The 23,817-nt window shown below is 33.3% G+C and overlaps 1 protein-coding gene across 2 annotated transcripts in view; it reads left to right on the forward strand.

Annotated features, from left to right (window-relative positions):
* LOC106717952 overlaps positions 1-20,994 on the forward strand; it is a 129,384-nt gene extending 108,390 nt beyond the window's left edge. For both annotated transcript variants that reach the window (XM_045680437.1, XM_045680436.1), the window contains one exon: positions 20,518-20,994. In XM_045680437.1, the coding sequence (XP_045536393.1) occupies positions 20,518-20,787 (270 nt within the window). In that variant the 3' untranslated portion in view covers positions 20,788-20,994. The remainder of the gene's footprint in view (positions 1-20,517) is intronic.
* The last annotated feature ends 2,823 nt before the right edge of the window (positions 20,995-23,817 follow it).

The following is a 23,817-nucleotide window of genomic DNA, read 5'->3' on the forward strand; positions in this document are numbered from 1 at the left end:
ACATAATTGTTTGTCTACGGCTTAATAGGTCTAACGTAGTACTATAAAAAGTGTTTTTTTTTTTTTAATTTTCGAAATCAAACTTTCAAATCAAACCTCACTTTGGTGTATCCAAACGGGCCAACGCTTGCATCTAATATACAGTACTAAAGGACCATTTAATTTAGTCTATCGGTCGGTGCTTGGGGTATTTAAATTGAGATGTCTAGATGTGGAGATAGGAGACGGCAGCGGGCCCGCAGATAGTATCAGGTCGGGAAGCTCGTTTGTATCGTCTACAGACGGTCGTCGGTCGGTGGATAGTCGATGCACCGTTTATGCCTTATAACGAATAGATAAGCTTTTTTGACCTTGTAATTGAAGTCGAGCTTATCTTTGTAATTACTACTTTTAAAAATTATTAGGTAATTTTTATTTCTTTTTTAAGTTTTATATTAAACTAGCTTTTACCCGCGACTCCGTCCGCGCGGAATAAAAAAAAAAAAAAAGAAAACGGGGTAAAAATTATCCTATGTCCTATTCCTGGTTCTAAGCTACCTGCCCACCAATTTTCAGTCAAATCGATTCAGCCGTTCTTGAGTTATAAATGGTGTAACTAACACAACTTTCTTTTATATATATAGATGTAAAGAAAGTACAGTAAAGTTATTCGGGATTCTGTTAACCGCGGTTTCTTAATTCACGGGTGAACAATTGTGTCTAATTCGCGCATTCACGGCAAAATATTTGGCTACTTAGGGTTTCCAACAGCATATGTGTTTTTGTTATCGTTTCGGTATTTTTACAGTAGAAGTATTTACTAACTGCAAGTGTTAAGGCGGCTTTTACAAAAGTGCAATCGATGAATAAATGAAATAAAATGTGCATTATTTTTTAACTTTTGTAACACTAAGTACTTTTAATTAACTTCTTAGTTATTAAGTAATTCGATTGATGTATATTATACATTAAACAAGATTTACAAAACAGTGCAATTCTTATATAATATGCTAGCTGTTACACGCGACTACATCCGCGTGGAATTTTAAAAAACTTAATAAGTATCCTATGTGTACTTCAAGACTATGTTCTACATCTATGCCAAATTTCATCAAGATCCGTTTAGCCGTTACGGAGATACCTTCTAACAAACATCAATCCATGCATCCATTCATCCATCTAAACTTTTGCATTTATGATATTAGTAAGATTATGCAACATTACGATTCTATCTTGTCAATCCATGCGCAGACAACACTAGTGGAACATAGACACGTACGGAGACAATACATTTTAATATACGTAAATGGATTCAATGTAGAATGCAATTTTCGAGATCGGTCACGTAGAAAAGTTCTTTAAGATAGATACATGTCAGTTGAATTTGTAATATGTGTTCTTTTTAAGAATATAGTTGAATTATTAAACATAACCATATGTTAGCTACATTTCGATTTTTTTTAATTTATTAACAAATATTATGACGTAGTAAAGATAAACGGAAAAGAAAGAGTATGACCATGCGCATATAGTTTAAGTCGAAACGAATTCGAACGTCTTTAAAAATAAGTATTTTTGTGATAATTAATTTAGTAAGTTGCTTAAACCCTTCGGCCATAAACGTCTTAACTTTACCGATATTCGATTGCTAATATATAACCGCTCAATTCGGTAAATTATCCTCTGTTTACTTAAATAATTATGGCGTATTTACAAGCAATATAATTAATGTAATTGAGTCATAAAACAAAACACAAATTTAACTATCCATTGATAAATGCCTGTTAGCCGGAACAATTTTGTTGACTATGGTCAAATTACAATATAGTCTTGTAAAGAAATTCACAAGTCACTAAAAATACCCTAAACAGTATAAGTATTAACTGGGATATAAATTTTTACCATCACAAAGTCTTGGTTCTATTTCTCTTAGTATTTGAAAGATGTCATGTTCAGATTCTGTATTTTACATCAATGACTCTGTTGGATTTACAGTTGTCAAAGTGAGTCATTTTTTAATAATATTACTTTAATAGCTATAATAAAAGAATTGATAACAACAGAAGCGAATGAAATATCTGTTAAAACGTACATAGCTAGTGTTCAAGATTGCGGTATTTCACGCTACTCCCCAACCAATCAGTCGCCTTGGAATTACTGGTGCGGCTTCGAACGGAAACGGCGAGACGCGTGCTGGATAATAGTCGGCAATCTCCTGGCAGATGGAGGCAGATGGTCGGCAATCTGCGACCACTGCCGGCCAGCGCCATCTAGGTAATGACCGTAGCAATCATCGAACCAGTTTGCGACCTTTCAATCGCTAGGAATGTCAACTTGACGTCGTCCGCGGTCCGTCAAATGTACTGCTACCCGTAATACGATAGCATTAGCTTTTATTACCGCACGATAGAGTATAATTTGGCGTTTACGAGCTGTAAATAGTTAGTTGCGAGTTTCGTCTAGTAATGACCGCACTCTTCGTAAAGCGTTTCCTCAAGTTACAGTTTAAAGATGTGTTGTACAGTTTAACCGGGCCGTACTATATACTCTGTTCCACTAAACTTAAATAAGATAAATATTTTTGCTGTAGAATTTTAAAGCAATTATTATTTTGTCGGAACTCTCCTAGCTTTATTATACTCTCATAAAATTATATAAACCTATTTTCTTTAAATTTATTTTATTAAAAAAATACAAAGTTCTAAACTGTTGTGTTAACGAACGTTTGTCAATTGATCAGAGATTTAAATGAAGATCTCCACCCTACTATAACACTTTATATAAGAGTCTATATTTTTTTACTTTATACATAAACAGCTTTCCCACGCCTTTTCTTTTAACATGCGGGCAAAATCTTGCACACAACAGCTTTGTTTCGTGTTTAATTTTTGTCGTTTCTGAGAATTAAAGAAGCGCACTGTTAATTTTTAGCGTTACATCCTTTACAGCTTTAACCCGCAACTGTGTTTATATTTGAACCGTTCTCTGTTCAACGAAAGAATAAACTCATATTTCTCACGGGAGTTAGACAAATGCTAGACAGAGTTTATTACTTTACTGTATGACAACGGTGCATCTTTATTAATGCATACAAATACTTAACCACATTACTACTTGCGGATATTTTAACATTTATTACTCAGTAGTAACTTAATTCTTTTATCTATTATACTTATATAATAAAATTCGTATATAAATATATAGTTAATATGATACTACTAATACTAGTAGAACTGTCAATAACTTATTTAAATGTTATTTAAGTCTAGGAAATATCATAAAAATTTATGATGTTGATTAAGTCAGAACGATCCATCATGAAATATGAATATTCAAGAACTTCACAGCTGTTTATTTTGTAATACGATTACAACATTAATGCAATCGTAATAGGGTATATATTAGCGTGAAGTAAGGTACACTGACCGAATGATAAGGTTAGTACACAAGTCTTTCGGTGCGCTATCATTTGTCCGAGTCCGCGGTGACATCTGTCGGCGCAGCAACGAGTATATCTCGAGCACACTCATTATTCTAACCCGTACTACCGGAACTCGAACTAGTATCGCCGATAACGAGTGATTAACCAGACTTAATATCAAAACTTGCAAAATCTGCTTGTAGTTATATAAGCAATTTATAATGATGCTTTCTTTATTAATAAATGAATGACGAAATTGCTATTAGAATACTTATAAGATTAGAAGTATTAAACAATAATAACATTGCTTTTATTAGAATCAAGCTTTGATATTAGCTTTATGTGTTTAGCTTTGATAAATGTCTACTGTTATAAATTTTCCTTTGCCCCTACTAAAATCGAACGACATTAAAATTAAGCAAGCGGTGGTTATAGTATCTAGACAACGCTATCTTTAATTTAAATGTTAAGTATTTTAAAATATGAAACAATTGTGTTAAATCGATACAATTTATCATGAAACAATCAACCCATGTACAATAATAAATGCAATAACTTATTCAAGAAAGATCGTTACAGTGCAGACAAAACAACATGCGAAACGAAAGTGATAACGCAACGAGTTTGACGTTCGATAAATCATGGTAGTGTTCGTTTGCATCGGTCGTTGCAAAAGTGGTCTAAGCGATGGCTCATTTAAATGCGTACCTTGTTAAAGACAAGTGAGGCCGCTTGCAGAGCCTGTACTTTAATTATTTAAGATTGCTCCCTGTCACAGGCGTAATGCCCTGCCGCGTTTGATATTATAATTCTACGCGAGTTTATACGCCCACGCGGATTGTTCTCCCTGTAATATTCAAGTTGCATTTCGATTTGTAGATGTTACAGAAATTACCTTTAGAAATATTCACACATAACACAATTTTTGTTCTTAAATATTTTTTTTTTTGTTACGCTTTACATATTTTACTGCTACATAAATTAGATTTCATTAAAATTAACCGTGAGTTCTGACTCCAAAAACTATGTATAAAACATATCGTCATCCCTTTAATTATCTTTGAGAAAACAGAGATAACAATACGTTTTAAACTCATTTTGATCCCAGAAACTCACAGTCAATATTTTATCAAAAACTGTCAGCAGTTTATGTATGCATAAAAGTTCATTTTTCTGTTGTGTTGAAACTAAAAGGATGAGATGAAAGAGTAAACTTTGTTCTAAATAAAGTTAACATCTAACTAAAAATTTTAATATAACACCAATAACCAACACCAGTATAAATCAATTTGTAGTCACAAATGTCATGATTATAGTAGTCAATAGGATATAGATACGACAAATTGAAATTGCATTGAGACGATGTCAGTTTGTTCTTCGTGGGTGGGCTCGCACGCGTTATACGCCCCACTACATTTGTGATATCACATTAAAGGCAAATCTTCACTTCTCTTTATATTACACAAGTGTTTACTGGAGCCAATACTAATAAAATTATAAAGGTACGTTTGGATTAGGGAAAGTTTCAATGATGCTATTGTGCTGTTTAAGTTTTATATATTTTTTGTAACACATAGCTAATGATTTGGGTAACTTTTCATTTTTTTTTATCACTGAAGTCTGTTTCTTGCCCACCCACAAAGTAAAATAACAGTTCTTACGTTATTGTCTATAATAGTGTTTCTAGACAGGCAAGACTTTCAGATTGCTAGGCGAATTGCTGAATGTCTATCATTTAGAAAAATGATGTTTCACAGTTTCATTTCTAAGAATAGTGTTTCTAAATTTATTGGTTCCGTGATGTTTTATTTGACATTTTAGTGACGCCTTAAATATAGTTAGTTTATCGTTAAAGGTAAAATATATTTAGCAAACAACTATCATTTTTTATCGTCCTAAACGCCTAACCTATCGCCCAGAAAAATATTTTTAGAGATAATTAAAAAAAGCAAACCATAATTTATCACTTTTTAGTTAATCTCTAATCATCAGCCGGGTTTAATGGTACATTAATATCGGTGCAATTTTGCATACTGCTAATAGATTAGCTTTCCTTCCACCACGAACACTGTAATTGAAGGCAGCGCTTCCGAACAAGATTAATATTCCAGTGCAATGTCACTTTTATTGCGACAAGCTACGTACACATTTGCGGTAAAACGGCGATCACTATGTCATTGAAAAATATACGTGACATTGGCAACACTAATAATGAAAATAATGTTATTGATCCCAATATTAAATAATTTACTTTTAATGCCATAAAGTTTAATTACTTCGTGAATAAAAGCAATTGTTTTTTATTGGAAACATAAACGAGAAGTTTAATAATCAAGAAAAACCTCTGATATATACCTTTAATTGTTTCTCCAAATTTTGAGTCAAAAACGCAGTAAAGTCTAAGTTGTATTTATACAATTTATATTACACATCTTAATCCGCTACCGCTTATCAATAAGCACTTACTCTTATTAGCGTTGTTCGTGAATAATGCACTTCATCGATACGATGACATGTCATTACCATCATGTACTCTCAGTACACCAAATTACTCTATCTATTTTTAAGATGAATTATGTAAGCAAAACCAGCACAAGCCACCCTTTGATGTAAAATTAATTTTAAGAATGAATTGACAAGCGATGCAATCGATAAAAAAATTATTGCAACGGTTGTTTATCCTATATCACGTAAAAAAGAACGTTTTACAAATACAGGGATATCCTCTGAAAACTGGTTAACCCTTTTAAATATTTTTATTTAAACTCTTACGAAATTTCAAGCAATAAATTCTGCCCACACCAAACCTAAAGGAGTCGTGTCTACTTCGTGGTAGGGATTATGGTAATTCGATGTTCTTAAATTATGATTATTGTTCAGAATAGCAATGGTTGGACGTCTGTCGTAGAATCTTGTCATGTGATAGAGTAAAAATAACAGTCTCAAAACTTAAACTTTACTCACCTAAACAAAGCTTCAAAGTCTCGCAAACGATTGTATTTTAAAATGTATTATCCAATAATTTTACAGAATTCGAACTTAAAAGTTCATCTCTTGACCCCGATAAGTAGGATGAAATCTCGACTAATAAATACACTGATTACACTAACGACACGATTCAGAGCACAAAAAACCCGAGTAACAATAAAGCTGGGAATAAATAAGACGAGATCTAGTTTGTTTGGCGAGCCGCGTGGGCGCGTGGGCGCGGCGACCCACGTCGCCCGAACTATAGATAATGCATTGAATAATAACGGTAGTGATGGTTAATATAACAAATTGCGTTTAAAATAGCTCTGTTAAATAGTAGGTATGTGAAATCCTTAAACACGCTTACTACGCAAGATCCTAGTCGATTTTGCAAAATAAATAAATAGAAAGCTACTCGATAACTTGAATATTGACAGTCTTTACTTGTACAAGTTTTTAATAGTTACTTTACACAATATTTAAACAAAAAACAATATACAGTCGAATTGAGAATCTCCTCCTTTTTGAAGTCGACTAAAAGTAATTATGAGTGTCCGTTTTAAAATTAAATGAACTGCCGAAATATATATATTTTTAATTTAAATGTACGTATTGATTTATCTGTTTACATTACCGTTTCCTGGCATATTTCAGTATTTAAATATGTTAAAAAAGACTACTTACTTCAACATATCTTACCAAAATGATGGTGCAGAATTTTTTAAATAAATATTGACATTTTTGCATACTTGCGTTGAAGTCTTTTACATGGAATTGTAATAAAATAACATCGGCAACAACTTCTCCCGCTGGTATCATTCGGCAATCCAGTATGTTATAAACAAAATTACTGTTAATTCATATCAGCATGGACATTCTTTAAAATGCCATTACCAAATAAAGGCATGTCGTAGGAGTTTTCTAACGCTATGTGTCCGAAAGGTCAAGGAAATGTCAAACAGAAAGGTATGCTCAAGGTCTTGTAGCCTATATGTCCTGGGGCAGATATGTTTTGAAATTGATACATATTTATTTTTATTAACGACTATTAAAAGTATAAAAGTCAACGAGATAATGTCAAATGATAACATTGTAGATAAGTTAAAGGTTTATATTTTTTATAAATATGCGATATCTTTCATAGAAAAAACACACTGACTTTTCTTTAAGCAAACATGTCACAATATACCAGTGATATCACATTAGATGTGGATTATTTCCACATCACAACGTCACGACAGCTGCAAAAAAACAATCACATAATTATGGAGTCCCCGAGCAAAACAAATCTCTTACGAAATCGTCACCCACATTGTCGTGATATAGCTATTTTGTGTTGCTGAAATTGAGCTGTTATTAGTTCTTACACATCACTTTTATAATACCAATGTAAAATTTTACCTTAAGTAATTACATAGTTTGATGCCAATAGACTGGAGGTTTTTTTTAGAAGGTATATATATGTTTTAGCTCGTTGTTTTGTTTAAGTTAACATATTAAAATTTCAGTGTTGATACACATGCTACACTAAAAATAAAAATAGTTAATTGACTTAATAACAAACGTTCTAAATTTTAAATTAGACATCTTTGTGTTTTACTGATTCTAAATCTAATAAGTTATCCCCAATGTAAAAAAGCTTACCAAAGCTTATTTTAATATCAATTCGAAGTAATAGCGAAGTTATGTTCGTTGTCTTGAAGTATTGTAGCCTCATACGAAATGCGATGGAAGAGAAATGTTGTTATATTATACAGTCACAGCGCTGTTATTTAAATAAAGAAATTTATTGTTTCCATTATATTTTATTAAAAACCATATAAAACATTAGAGAAACGTTAACACAGATAACAAAAGAATATCACACTTGGAAATAAATTAAGATTCGCAAATTTTTCAACGGTAATAAAAAAAAATCAGAAACAAAAACATACTAGTTTATATCCGAGCTCTTCTAAGATTCTTAATCTGATATTAATAATGATATTGAAAAAGAAATGGTAACAGTTCTTTGAACTCTCCACGAACAAAACAAACATACAAATTCGTATTAAAATTGTATTAAAAAATTAAATAACCCATGAAATAATCTACGATCGCTCCAAAAACTGTAACAATACGAATCTATATCGAACGAAAAAAGACGAGCTAATTCAAACAAATCGAACGCAACAAATTATAAAAAGCAATCAAAGTGACTTGTGCGATCGGAGACGTAACAACGAGCCGCGGGCGGTTAGGAAGTAAAAAAGTATTTGATATCGGGATATGCTGTAGTAGATATGAAGGGGCTATTCAGAGAGCGGCAGCTCGGCGCGCTCTGTAGATAATCTATTTGGTGTAACCTCACGACCTCCCGCTTGCCGATCGATATAACAATATAATTAAAGAGAGATCTCGCTCCGAGATGTCTCGATGCCGCCCTACTCGGAGATCCGTTTACCGGCCGGATGTCGATCGCTTGCTCTAAAAGGAAACGCTCATGATTGTTGTGCTCCCACCTAGTAATCGCTGTCATTATTTACTACAGTCGCTTGTGTGTGTTTTTATATTGGACGTCTCTCGTTGTGGTTAGAGAATACTTAAAGTCAATAACGTAACGGTTTTGTGCAGGAATTTTGCTTCGATAGGCAATAGTTACATTTATAGAGTCAGTTTGATACAATTTAAAAAAAAATAGTAGCTTGTAAATTTGAAATCTTATTGCTTACTACTAAACGTTGTAGGGGTACTAACTAAATTTAGTGTGTTTCCTCTACTAAACGTAGTCAGTTTCCCCTACAACGTTTCTCTTATTTGAGATCGATTTGAAATTGGAAATGTTGTAATTATTATCAGTGCTCTCGAATCAAGGTGAGCAGCGACTACACCTCATTTACTGTCGGGACACCACAATGCATCCAGTGGCGATACAATCTGCGCTGTGGGTGTACCCACTAGATTTACCGACGGTTTAACCCCAACGAGGTGATCGGTAATATTTCTTACAGTTTCTTATTTATTACTTTCCTTGTTACAGATACGTCATAATTTTAAAATTTATTATCCCTCTTCGTTAATTAGTATGAACATTTGTTTTCTATTTCCGTATAACTTTACATAAGTTATAAACTTCCGTTAGTTGTTCCAAACTAGAAGAATGTTTGTTGTGTTATGTTTAGTTTAAGAATTACGACGTACACATTTAAGCTTAATATTTAAAAGTTCATCACAAAAATCTATTAATTAGTTACATCAACTTTTGTAGGAACAGAAGAAGAAATTTCCAAGTGTAGGCAAAATTTTCACGGAAAACTTACGATTTTTCATTATAACGTTTTCCTAGTAAAATACGTATCTGTTTTAACACTTAAATACATACTTTTGTAAATAAAAAAATACCATTTATTCAAAAAGTACTTTGTAATCAAGTCCGTAATTGATTGCGTACTTACATAGTATTTAACAGTTGCGATGTTAGTTACAATGAGGGGCTGATAGAACAAGAGTAGCAATCTGAATAAAGCACCTCATGCATATGCAGCGGCCAGCGGCTAGCAGCGTGCAAACAGAACTACCAACGTACATACGAACGGACGTTTGAGATATGTTATCGAAGTACTAAGATGAGATATAGTTCCCTACTGCTAGGGTAACCACTTATATGTTCCCTGTACCCATAGAACTTAAAAATCTCACTTCGACCGGGCCTGGAGATATTCCATTCATCGCCCGTTAAAGTTCTGATTATCTTTACAGTAGTTCAAAAATTGTAAAATAATTTTCTGTTTTTGACAGACACAAGACAATTTAGTTATGGTAGGAGGAGGGTATGGAGGATAGAGTTATGGTAGGAGGTAGTTTTTTATTTAAGTTATAAAATATTCTTTTTTAACTTTTATTACTTACATTTTTTTTTAAACTAAATGTCAAACTATTTCGAAATAACTTATATAATTTAGAACAAACTAATACAATCTGTCTCACCGTAGTTTTCTGAGATAAAAATCCTTGTTTAAAACTTTTTTTCATCTCTGTTTTGTCTCAGATTTTGGTCTCAGAAAATAACTTTTATTATGCTAAATTAGTACTAAATGCTAATTTCTTTAAATATTTATACCCTTATTTAAATAAAAATAATAGTAAATAAAAAGCGACGTGATAACTGTATAAAAAATTTCGAGTTTTAAACAATTGACTACACACACTAAGTGCCTCTGCGAGTCTAATGTGTTAAATTTTTTATAGTCCAGATATTTATTACTCAAATAAAATCTACGATATGAAACACATTTCACAAGGAATGAAAGAACGAGTTCTACTCCGATGATTAGTTACAATTTATATCTGCCTGCACAACACTTCATGAATTTATTCATTCGATGTTTACGATCCGCAATATAAACAAGAAATTAATTCGTCGACTGAATAATTTTCTTATAAATTTGTCGTCTCGCCGGCGACTAGATGAGCTGATATCTTATAATAGGTTTAATTATATCCAGGGGACGACGAAAATTATGGTCACCGCCGGCGTCGTATCCGCGTACCGACCATATAAGGGTTCGTAGTTCTGCCACCGAACTAGTTGCGGGATGAAAGCGGCCTTGCCACGCTAATAACGACGGTTGCTCTACTCTTAGTCGCAATCTTTGCCGCATTAATTTATGACGTCACTTAGACCTTTATAGGGCCCCCGACGATAAACACCTAATCTGCGAGAGCCCGGAACAATATAGCATTTGTGTTTCTGATCGAGATAATTTCTTACTTTGTTCTGTTTAAGGTCCATTGTTAATGAAATCTATTAAGGGTTCTCAAAGAGTAAAGGAGCTAAGATATCCTTTGATGTTACGATGATATAACAGCAATGAATGGATCTATAATAGCACGTTCTAAAGATTAAATTATTTTGTTAGATGCCATGAACCTCTAACAATAAAATATTTACACGTAAATATAGAAATAGATATTAAATTGATGTATCGAAAAGAATCAAACTTAGAATTTCTTTTTTGTTTGTAATACATATTTTCTTTCCATCGCGGTTATTAACACACTATTCTATAATCCACAATAGACGTAAATAGGTTGTTAATTAGTACATATATATATATCTTATATATATAAAAGAAAGTCGTGTTAGTTACACTATTTATAACTCAAGAACGGCTGAATCGATTTGACTGAAAATTGGTGGGCAGGTAACTTAGAACCAGGAAACGGACATAGGATTATTTTTACCCCGTTTTCTATTTTTTTTTATTCCGCGCGGACGGAGTCGCGGGTAAAAGCTAGTATATTTATAATAAATGAATTTATTATATTTAAAAATTCGGCATAAATACTAATTGTAGAAAAATAAAAACAAATTAAATTTAAAACTCATAATAAATTAGAAACACAAACATGAAATCGTTCCGATATGTTATAATTGAATACGAATGTAAATGGTTAAGGTTCATGATTATTACCGATTCATTCGACGTGAAATATTCACGGTTTTAACGAGCTTGATGAATATTTATTGAATTCGTCCCCGAGGAGAGTTATTGCCGAAGATCGGACGCCGTTAGATGTCGTGTTTTCTAATTATTCACAACTGTTCATTCATGACTTCGTCCGTTAGAAAATCTCACAAGTTAATAGAAAAGCTTTTGTTGGAGTACAGATTAATATCTCTAAGTTTTTAAGCTTTCTCTACTAAATTTTACTATCATCTTTTTAATTAACTTTGGTATAAACGCAAGAGTACCTATTAGAAAATTACATAAAACTTTTAAGCAGTGAGGTTGCAACAAGGTCAATATTTTATTGTGAAAATTCAGGCCAAGTTAGTGACTTATATTCAAGTTTCTATGTATTTATATCGAAACTATTAATAGATAATTTATAAAACCAACGAGTACGTAACTGCTGAAACAATAGTGAGCAGTGAACTCGACTTACCAAATAAGCTAGACATCGCTTTAACGTGGCTTGTAAGGGCTTCATGTAAATTTAGCAAGCGCCAACGGTCTTGTGGTGCTTGTAGGAACAGTGTTAGTTACTCGCTATCCAACAATCGCATTAGCGACCGCGAGATAAACACGCGGGATTTACGGACCCCGTGTTATTGAATGCATTGCATGTACGCTTTAGTCCCGCTTTACATCTGGACGATGGGTCAAAGAGTATAGATTAGTAAGTAACAAAATCTACCAACTTTGCTGGAAATTGTTTTAGTTTAATGTAAAATATTATATATTCAGTGAATCATGCAACTAAATTATCAGATTATTTATACACAGTGCTCCAAAATTAAATTAAACTTATTCATCTTTAGAAACATACCGAGTTTTAAGACATATAAATGATTTTCAGTACAAATAAATTGCCAAACGTCTAATAAAACATTCAAAATATATTCTTATAGTTCTAAATTACGCTACGATTTAACAAACCAATATTTTATCTTATTGCGCAATCAAATATTGCACTAAATAACTGTATAAGTTTCATTAAATGACATTTAAGTTTGAGTAGATTAGCTCCAGTTGTCAGAGTAGGTACGAGTAGGTAGAGGCGATGTGGGCGCACTTTCCTCCGGCGCTCGGCAGAGGGCGCGCCGCCGCCGGCACGCGACCGCTACTCGTTTGCTGCTAGTGATGAACGATTATTTTTTGATATATCGATATTTTACAGTTATAAATATAAGGCTATTAGTGTATAGTGGTAACTCGTACAATATAAGAATTTCTGAATTGCATTTAAAAAAAAATTAACATAATCATAAATACTTTTTGTCAAATTTTAAATGTAAAAGACTTGATAAGACTCGAAACGTAATTACAAAAAAAATGTACAAGTAAACTAGTCTACTATGTCTACTATGTCTTTTTGTAAATTTATTTAAGAACTTAAGACATTATACTAAATTCCATGTAATTAACCTACGAACCCATAACAAATGCGAAAACATGTAATTTTCTTATCATTGCCCAATCCTCATCGACATTATGTCGTCAGCACTAAATAAGTATTTGTTAACAATAATTACACAATAATCAGTAGGTACTTACAGTAGTCACGCTTATGTCATAATTTCTTTAAACTTAAATTTATTTTGGCCACCGATAAAGTTGTAGGCTACGAAAATAAAAAAAAACATAGGCCATAGCTAAAATGTGTCGATATAAAACCGTTTATCGATAAGAAAGTATCGATTTATTGGCCTCTCTATAAGTTCAGTTACAAGTGGCACGAGCCGCGATACTATCTAGTCAGCCGATGATACAACGAGATTGTTTCGCCGGAATACCGACTATTACTCGATACCTAATATCGATATCATCGTAAGTATCGAGCCGAAAACTATCAGACTTATGTCACGTTTTCTACGTTTATAGCACAATTATAAATATGATTTATATTATATCATTATTTTAGACAACTTTTAAACAACCATCTAATGTTTGAATATTCTTGCTACGTAAGAAACTCTTAGTGGCCAACGTGGTACACGTACATATATACTAGTATAAAGATTTCTTATACTACGTGTACAGTTCGACCAAACTCTGATTGCACTTAATGCCACAAAATTATGTTAGTTACCAAGCTCAATCAAATACTAACCTAACACTAATGTCCTTACAATATGATTCAACTTGGTTACAACCACTAGATGTTATATTTGCATAACCGAAAAGTGTGGTCACCCTGTAACCACGAAAGCTCCGCATTATAACCACTAACCGCAGTAAGTCGGCGCAGCCTCGCCGCTTCGTGTTTACTTAACGGGGCCCTGATTGCTTTTACGATGAGATAAATAGTGCATTTATAGAACAGATTGAGGATTCGATGGAATATATTTTATTGTATTATTATAAATTATTGTAACTTTAGAATACATGACGATGTATTCGATGTTAAAACATTAATTCTTATGCAGTTTTGTAAAACTATAACTTCAATGACTTTTGTAGGAGGTTTCTCTATCTCTCTATTTAAGTAATAAAAGAGTAAAGAAAAAAAAAGTGAGTTAAATCTTAGTCCTAATCCTAGCTACTTTAAATAATAACAGAACTATAGGTAAATTATTTATTCCGATAACAAATGTGGAATTAATTGACAATGGAAAAGAACTCCAGTAGGGAAAATAAATATAGTTCTTATAAAGTAAATTATCTATTTAAATTAACTTCCTCGAAGTTCCAATTCTGATTTAATTATTTCTTCCAATCCCCTAGCAGTGACCCGTTCAGACCTCGGAACCAGCAGGTAGCAATTACCCCAAGGTATTAAATGACCTCACCGACCCGGACTTGTTTAATTCTAACAACCACAGCTAAATCAATTAGAACCTCGGGAAAGTAAACCAGTCTAACTTGACCCTTCAATTGAAATACAGGCTTCCTACTTTTTGAACTTTTTGAACACTATTTATGCAGGTGAATCACTTCTTGATATGAATGTTAATGGTAAGCTTTCGATTTACAGCTTTACCGCCTTTGACTATAAAAGTTATCTCATAATAATATCTCAAATGACAGTCAGAATGCTATCTGATCTAAAAACCGATTCTTACATATAAAATAAAGCAGCAGCTGTGTACGACCATTGTCCCATATAGATATCAAATATCGTTAATACACAAACGTATCTCTGAGAGCAATTAAAACTTTCAACATGAGTTGCATCGCTAACTTTATTCGCACACTTAACCGCTATCTAAATAGTTAGAAATCGCCGTAACACAAATCACTTGGTTAACTCAACTTATAGTTAACTAATTACCACTATAAAAGTTATCGTAATAGCGACCTTCTCAATGCACCGTATATTTTGCCAATAACCACAAGTTACCTTCATACCTATGTAATGGAGCCAAGTCTCTCACACATAGCTCGCATTGTTAACGATCGACCAGTGTATAAAGACCTCTAAGAATTTAAAACAATAATTTTTGCCGTTGAAGTCTTGGAGATCATCTCGACTAGTGGATTTCAATGCTCGAGGATCGGTAACTGGGCGTTTTCGATTCGTATTAATTCGGTTGCGTTCGGACGAAGTCGTCCCGCCTACTTGCGCGTGCGCACCTCGCTGTCTTACTCTTTTCCATTGAATAGTGGTTAGTCTATCTCGGTCGGTTGTGGCGAGCGCACGCCACTCCCATAGGTCGGCTTAGGCTGGGTCCAATTACTGCGTCTAAGCTTTTTGCGCGCCACGATCACTATGATAAGCTTTCTGTTTTAATAACAAAATTAATGATTAAATCTCTGTTGATGTTCTTCAAACAAAGATAACCACGCCCTATTGAGTAGACAAAAAGTTGTAATTGTTACAGATTTTGTTAAATGTTTATTTTTACTTGATAAACAATCTATTACGATTACATGGCCCTAAGAATAGTACATAACTCATGTTTATTTTGAAGCCTTAGGAAAGTGGGGGAAACACGAACGCGGGGTAATCTCGAACTCAAAGGTTTTAAGGTGTTAGGAAAAGATAGCCATAATTTACTTGCCGCCATTTCGAAAACAACGCTACCACTAGTGCTAGTCAACAACAAGGGAGACGCAGATGCACGTACTTGTCAAGGTATGATTTTTTTAATATTTTACATGTTTTTGATGTAATTTTTTCGTAAATACAACTTGTTGTTGTTTTATTTCTATCTACAATATTAACTTAATTTTTACATAGCGGAATTCTTACATGTTAATCAACTAAATAACAATGACGCAATTGGCAGAAGAAATATAACCTAATTATTATTATTTCATTTTATTTTTTTCGATCCAGCGGGGAAATGGCGAACACTTCATGTCGGGCAATCTCGAACGTTCGGCATTTCCCCACTTTCTTCTATTAATTCCCCATTCATATTTTTTTATTGTTGTTTTAGATGCCTCGTAATTACCAACGAAAGACCAAACCGACGTACAGTCTTGACGATCTTAAGAAGGCTGTGGATGATGTTAAAACCAAAAAACTCAGCATCGGCAGAGCAGCAACAATTTATAATGTTGAAGTGTTGAAGATCTTGATGTCCAGGCTTCCGATACAGGACCTGTTAATTTACAAAGCGATGATACAAGCTTGCAGGCAGTACCTTATCTGAGATCATCGAATTGCCAATTATTCCTCCAAAAATATCAAAACGCAATAAGAAAAGATCAATCATTCTTACGAGCACACCTATAAAAGACCTGTTAGAGGAAAAGGAGCACAGAAAAAGAGCTAAAGAAATAAAGGAAAAACTAGAAAAAATGCCAAAAAAAAGATCTCAAATAAAAATACTAGAATGTAGTGATAAGAAAGTCTTAAATAAGGAGACTAAAAAAGTATTAAGGAATTTTAATAATATAAAAACCTTTAGTGAGCTTAGTCATAATACTAAAGAAAAATGAGAAAAAGAAAATGAAGATTATTTTTGTATTTTTTGGGTTATAAATGTGATCACTGTCGTCATTAATGTTAGTACGTAATTACCCCACTTGGTGTTCGTGTTTACCCGACTAATGGCGGGTAAAGCCGAACACTAAGGGTTTTATTTTCTTGTCATGATGTTACATTTTATTAATAAGATATAAATTTTGATTAATAAATTTGATAGCTAGATAGGTAAACTTTATAATTGAACAATGAATAAAACTCTGTGATTGAATTTCTCCGTTTTATTTAAGTTTTCCCTTAGGTGTTCGTGTTTCCCCCACTTTCCCCTACATCACGAATCACAAAGGTAATTTTGTTCACATTAAAAGATACAACAGTAACAATTTGGAGCAAGTAATTAATTTAAGTAGGTTAATACTGAGTGAGTAAGCGAAGTAACTTAAATTAAAATCCATCGCTCCGTAAATAGAAAGTACCTTAAAAGATAATTGATTGAAAAAAGAAGTCGATTCCATATATTTTGACCTCTTAGTAATAGCTAAAGTAATAATAGCTTTACACTATGAGTGCACGGTTTCACATATTTCTTATTTAAATATTTATGACATATAAAATAGGTTTGCTTTTTCTTTAATGAAGTAATTATTTTCCCAGAAGTCCTTTCTCGTAGATTTCTTATAATTATTTCTGCATTCAGAGACTTTAAGTTTCGTTAAGTTGACTCTGTGTGCGGTAGTTAGAAAATTTTTTATAAATGTTAAATATTACAAACATACAATTCAACTTTGTCCATACATAATGTACTATGAAGCAGTACAGCGATGGAATGGCGAGTGGCTGGGATATAATTACGGGATGAGCGCAGCCGCGAACCGTCAGCTCTAAATATAAGCCGCGGCCCTGCTTTAAACTTAATACCAATCTTTATAATGTAATGCAGACCGCCGATAGTTACGTTACTCTGTTCATCGACATTGAGAACTGTTATTTTATACCACTTTTTTGTTTTAAGAATTTTAAATGTGTTTCTAATGCACTTAGGAATAACATTTATGTATGACTTAATGTAAGTCATTGATTACTTTCGAATGAATACTAAATAGGTTTTGTTTTAACAAGCATCCATACAAAATTATCGATAATGTTCGTTCACTAATCGCATCATATCGATAAACCGGGCACCATAACTCGGGCGCTCCCTGTCGTAATTTATCGATAGGGCGCATCACTAGCCGGGAGCAAAGGTTCCGCAGAGGGCGCAGGCATCAATTTGCGCGGTAGCCGCCGCGGGCACCGCCGCCCCTGTCATTAGCCCGCGCCGCCCCGCATCCCCATCCCCCCTTCAACCCAGAGGAACATACTTTAACCTTTTTTACTTCCCTCCCCTTTTCCCCCTACAACCTGTTCCCGGGATGCTGCTGTGGCAACACTGACGCAATTTAAACATCGGTTCATGGCCGCCGGCGATACGCCGTATCTGTAACCTGTTAACCACACGGCCTAAGTAAAACGCAATGTGCCCGACGTATTTAAAGCTATCGCTCCGGGTCCCAGAGCCAGCGCCGGGTTAACAGCTTGCCCGCCGCTGCGTATGCAAGGAATTTACTTTGTATTACAATGGCCTTTGTAGCAAAGATTACTAGCATGAATACCTACACAAACGTTACCTTGACATTAGTACCTACTTGGCTATATGTTGTAAACAGAAACTTGGAGATGCCGAAATATAAAGGGTTCCAATTTGGCTATTGTTATACAAGTATTCGCTTGTAAAAAAAATTGAAACGTGATTATGAATGAATAGCACTCAGTACGCTCGGTAAAAGAACAAATCTCTGAATGCCTCAATTTTTAACAGTACAATTATTTAATGAATTTAGGTAAAATCAATAAATATTTTTCAATTAACTCCGAAAGGCATAAAAAGTGTTTTGCAGTAATATTAAATACTTTTAACGTTTCTCGTCTTTTTTATATTAATCAGCCTAATTTCATCGACCGAAAAATAATTTCTAACGATTATGCTTGCGGTTTTCTTTTTAAGTGCAGTAACAAAAAATGGATAAATTCCTTGAGGCTAGGATACATATAATTTACTCCCCCAATTAAACAATTTTCTCCGATATCATTCCGTTTGATTTGGACGAAGCTCAGGTCAGTTCTGACTCCGGGGCACGGACATTAGAGGGTCCCGAAACGATTCCACATCTCGGTAACCCCCATTAAACATAAACATGCCCTCGAACCACACCGCCTCGGAAGGTTACGAAGGTCAGGCTCCGTTCCACTTTATTTAAATCCGATTTACCTCGAAGCGACGCGAGGTGCCCGCTCACGGGCCAGGTCTCTAATCGATTTTGCATAAAAATATATTTGGCCGTTTTGTCGAGCACCCGAGCGGTAAAGAGTATCTACATGGAACAAAACGACTCTCGCAAATTGACCCGTCCTTCGGAGAGCGACGCGGGCGCGGCGACCTGTCGCCGTTAAATAATTCCGTTCCCATGCACTAGCCACCGGCTATCTCGCTTTAATTATTCATAGACTTTTTTATCCGCTACCGCTTTTTACCGCTCGACGGCCGCCCGGTTATTTCTTCGATGCTATTATAAAATTAAAAAGAATAAAATAATCGAGCGGCCGGCCGGCGCAATTTAAAAAAGGAATACGTCGGATGACACGGATCGAACTCCGGGCAAATGTCGCGCGGTAAAAAGTGGTCGAGCGTGAAGAGCACGCGGGGGGAGCACTGGCGCGGGGCGGGCGGCAGGACGTCACGTAGGCGCTCGCTTTTTGTCAGCGTTCCCGCGGAGATGACAGGTCGCTGGACGCTGCGGCCGCGACCTGCGTCATCGCGACGCGCCAATCTTGATGCTTGCACTTTTCTTGTCAGTTTTATTTCTAATTTCGTTTCATCTAAATTGATTTTTTTTTTCCATGTTTTCTATTTTAGATTGTGGCGTATTTTTTGCGCATACCTGTACTATACAATTTAACACGTTTTTGAGTACATCATTTCAGTATAAAAGCTTCAAAAGGTCAACAATACGTTTCCTATTACGTACGTGATAAATATATTTACAAGCAAGTAGTTCAAAACGTTTATTTTAAAAATAATAAAACGAAGCAGCAAATTAGTATGAAAAGTATGTAATGCTTACAAAACTAGTATCAAGATCACTCATGCTCATGCTATAGTGTGCTTACAATGACCACGGCAGGTGCAGTGCGAAGGACGATTGAACGTGTACCCAGCCGCTAATAAACATCTTACAGCTTTTCACGCGGCGCTAATACAAGTCCAATCAAAGCCACAGCCCCACTCGTAATAAATTCAAGTCCACGACTAAGATGTTATACTATCTAATATAATTATATAATTAGAAATCGCTATAGTAATTAACAACAGAGAGCCCACTGGTCAACTGCAAATGTTACGAACTTAATAGAGCCATAAAAATGGTAGCTGTATACGTGAACGCAGAATGAAATAGTGACCACCATTGTTGGATGTTCAAATTAAATTTAAAAAGAACATCTAGGCAAATGTATCGGAATGTATTAATATACATATTAAAATCTTTTTTATAAGAATAGGGGGCAAACGAGCGGCGATAACACCGGTATTATTAAAATCTATGAAAATTAGATAAAAATAACAGAAATTCTATTTAATATTATTTATACTACTATCGCAATTAATTGTACAAACTCTAAAATAGAATTGCTATCATTTTATTAGGATTCAAGTAGTTTAAAATATTAATACTAAATGTTTTCTTTTGCAGAATTTCCGTGAGCAAAGAATCGACGGTGCAGGCCTGCCGCTCTTAACCGAAGAGCATTTAACGGGCATGCTCCAGATGAAACTAGGTCCGGCGTTAAAGTTACGAGCGGTAGTGGCACGGAGATTGGAACCTTGTGCCATCTGCCAGCCTGCCACTGCCACCAGTACGACTGCCACCGTCACCCCTGCCACGACACCCAACACCACACCTAGGCTCAATGGCGCCGCTCTCAAGCCGGAACCGAGGAGCAATTCAACGAGTCCTAGCTAGAAACTAGAAGCTAGATAACAAATTTCGTAACAGCCCGTTTTAAAATCGCTTGCGCACTTGCCCGCTCTAAGTAAAATGAGGAATGTGAGCGATGCATTTACGAAGTTGTTAGTATATTTCATTGCAACACGACTGTTTCACACAGCCTCTTATTTTTAAAATCAATGACACATCACATTAGTTTAGTTTTAAAACCTTTTTTTTAATACAGACTGTGTTAGGTTATAAATTAACATCTGGTAATACGCGGTAATTTTTTAATACAGAAACTATGTAGATACATTTTTAAATTCAATTACTAACCAATCAACTCATACTCTCTGTAATATTAAATTACAGCTGAACATTATTATACCAAAATTTACCTTTTTGGTAATGTAAAGTTACTATTTTTTGTTTTAATCCAGTGACGTGTTAAATAACTAGGAAGTGTCGGTTGGTTTTTGTAACGACTACTTATTGAAACAATAGTCATCGAGTCCAGATTTGTTAGTCTTCCAGTTTTGTAAGTAGATTTTGCATTTAGTTACAACTTAAGGACATCTTAGTTATAACTTGATATTTTAATGTTGTAAATACCTTCATTTGTTACGTGTTGCCGTCCAAATAATTACGTTTTAGCATTTCAGAAGTTTGTGTAAGTTTTCATCTTCATTTTCATCAAAGATTAAAAAATAGACATGGCTAATGTAATGCACAAACAGCTTATAGATATGCGAAAACTATTTTTTTTTTTTTCATTTTGTATGAACATTATATACTTCGGTGCTAAATGACCCTGCTAGGTATAATTAACTATAAAAACTATGTAGAATAATTATTGTACATAAAAGCCTTACTGTATAAAACTAAATATTTTTGAGGCTACTATCGTCTACATTTATATACAGGGTCACAAAGATACAAGCTGTATATAATATAAATAATACTATAGTTAGATTGTATGTATAATTTTGTCACATTATATAATACATAAATAGCATTTATTTATACCACACCTGAAGAAAGCTCAGTATATAATGTACCGAATACAATAATTTACTAGCGATGTATAAGTTACAATTAGTTTTTATATTTGTAAAAACTGACTTCAATATTCAATGCATAATACCTTCAGTTAATTTAACACTTTCTATATGAATATTGTGAACTGCAATATTCGTTATGTACGTTTTAGGAGGAAGTTTTTACCTGTGGTAATCTCCTTAATTGCCAAACTAGTGTATTAACTAGACATTTATATAACACCAGAAAGTATGTTTTAACAATAAGCTGCTAATTTTACATCAATATTGACATATTTTCGTTTTAAAATCGAATAATTTGACAACATTTACAATATTATACGAAATATATAAAGAATAATAATTGATAATATCACATGGTGCTAATTATTAGGTAAACGTTTTTTTAAAAAAATTGTAAGAGTGCCTTAAAATGTCTTCCTTCATTTGTTATAAATAATTGTTCGATGAATATTTTCAAAAAGTATTACGAATATATGCTTTAAATTGGTATTTATGATACAATAGCATAGATGTATCATTCATAGTTATATTTGAATGATTGTTATATAGGTGATTTATTATATATAGTAAGTTTGTATCACAGCTTTTGTTAATTAATTTAGTTTTACTATGGACCAGTGACTTATAATTGTAAATTTGTACCTATTATCATTTATATATTATTTGTGTTGTGTAATATGTTTTTGTCAAACAATAAAATATATAGATGAACTTTTCTGACAATAATTTCAGAATTATTTTTATAACATTTTCATTATAATGTCAAAAGATCACAAAGAGAGCAATTAATTTTTAAGCAAAATCTATTTAATTTATTATTCAATAGTAAACTTTTCAATTTTTTTTTAATTCATATTATAAAGACGACAAATTTCATATTGAATTAATGTATAATTATAATGAAAAGCTTTATCTATATATTTTAATGTTTGACGTAAAGTGATTTCAATTTAAAAAAAGGTATTGTTTGGGACAAGCTTGTAGTTTACATAGATTTTACAAATAAATGTACATCTTAATTATAATAAAAAATACACTAAACAACAAGATAACTTCTGTATAATAAGGCATGCAGTAAACAACAGAACAATAATTTTCGATTATAATACGTGTACTTGTTTATTTGCATGTCTTATTTTACGAGTGTACTTATTCTATGATTACTGTCCAGCTGCCATCACTACCGTTTAGTGTACTTTATTGAATTATCAAATTGATCAGGTCTTAATTTTTCTGTGTGATAAAGTTACTTTTATTTTTGATGTATTATTTTTTACTTATTTAAAAAAAATAATTGTGTAATTCCACTGCGAAATACTTAAATCAAAAGATAATGTTGTCTTTGTTTGTGCGAAAAGAATGAAACGGATTACATTTTTTTATACAAGTGTTTGGACAGTGGTAACCAACAGTAATAAATTATTTATTATTATTTTAAATGGCAAGCTTGTCCCCTGCCTGTCGTTGTTAGTTATTTCAATGAATAACTTGAGCGACTTTCTACGAAGTTTTTAGTCAATTCTGTTTATTTCTTTCTTCATTGTATTGTGTAGTACTTAGATTTGTTAGCTTGTTAGCTATTAACGGATTAAGTTCAGTCCAAATTTTAAGTATTTATGTGAAGAGAATAAAAACAACCGTTTATTTCAATTTTTTAATCTGTTTGATTTTTATAATCCCTAAAAATACTGTAGTATAAGTTACGGATACACTCACTGCATATATAATACATTCCTTTTAAACATAGGGCAAATTTATCGTACAAATCTTACCCTATGGAGTCACATTTTAAAAACAAATAAAATGTTTATTATTCCTGGAAATACTACTTACATCACTTTTCTTTGAACTAGTTTCAGGTAATATGAAAATATATAAAAATATTTAAATATCCCCTCTATATTTTTAAGTACTAAGTAAGGTAAGTTTACTTATCTTTTAAACGAAGTTATATAATGTAAAAATTATAGAAACATTTAACACTAAGATACGATATCACAAA

This window comes from Papilio machaon, chromosome 13 (genome assembly GCF_912999745.1).
Source record: "Papilio machaon chromosome 13, ilPapMach1.1, whole genome shotgun sequence".
Classification (NCBI taxonomy): Eukaryota; Metazoa; Arthropoda; class Insecta; order Lepidoptera; family Papilionidae; genus Papilio; species Papilio machaon.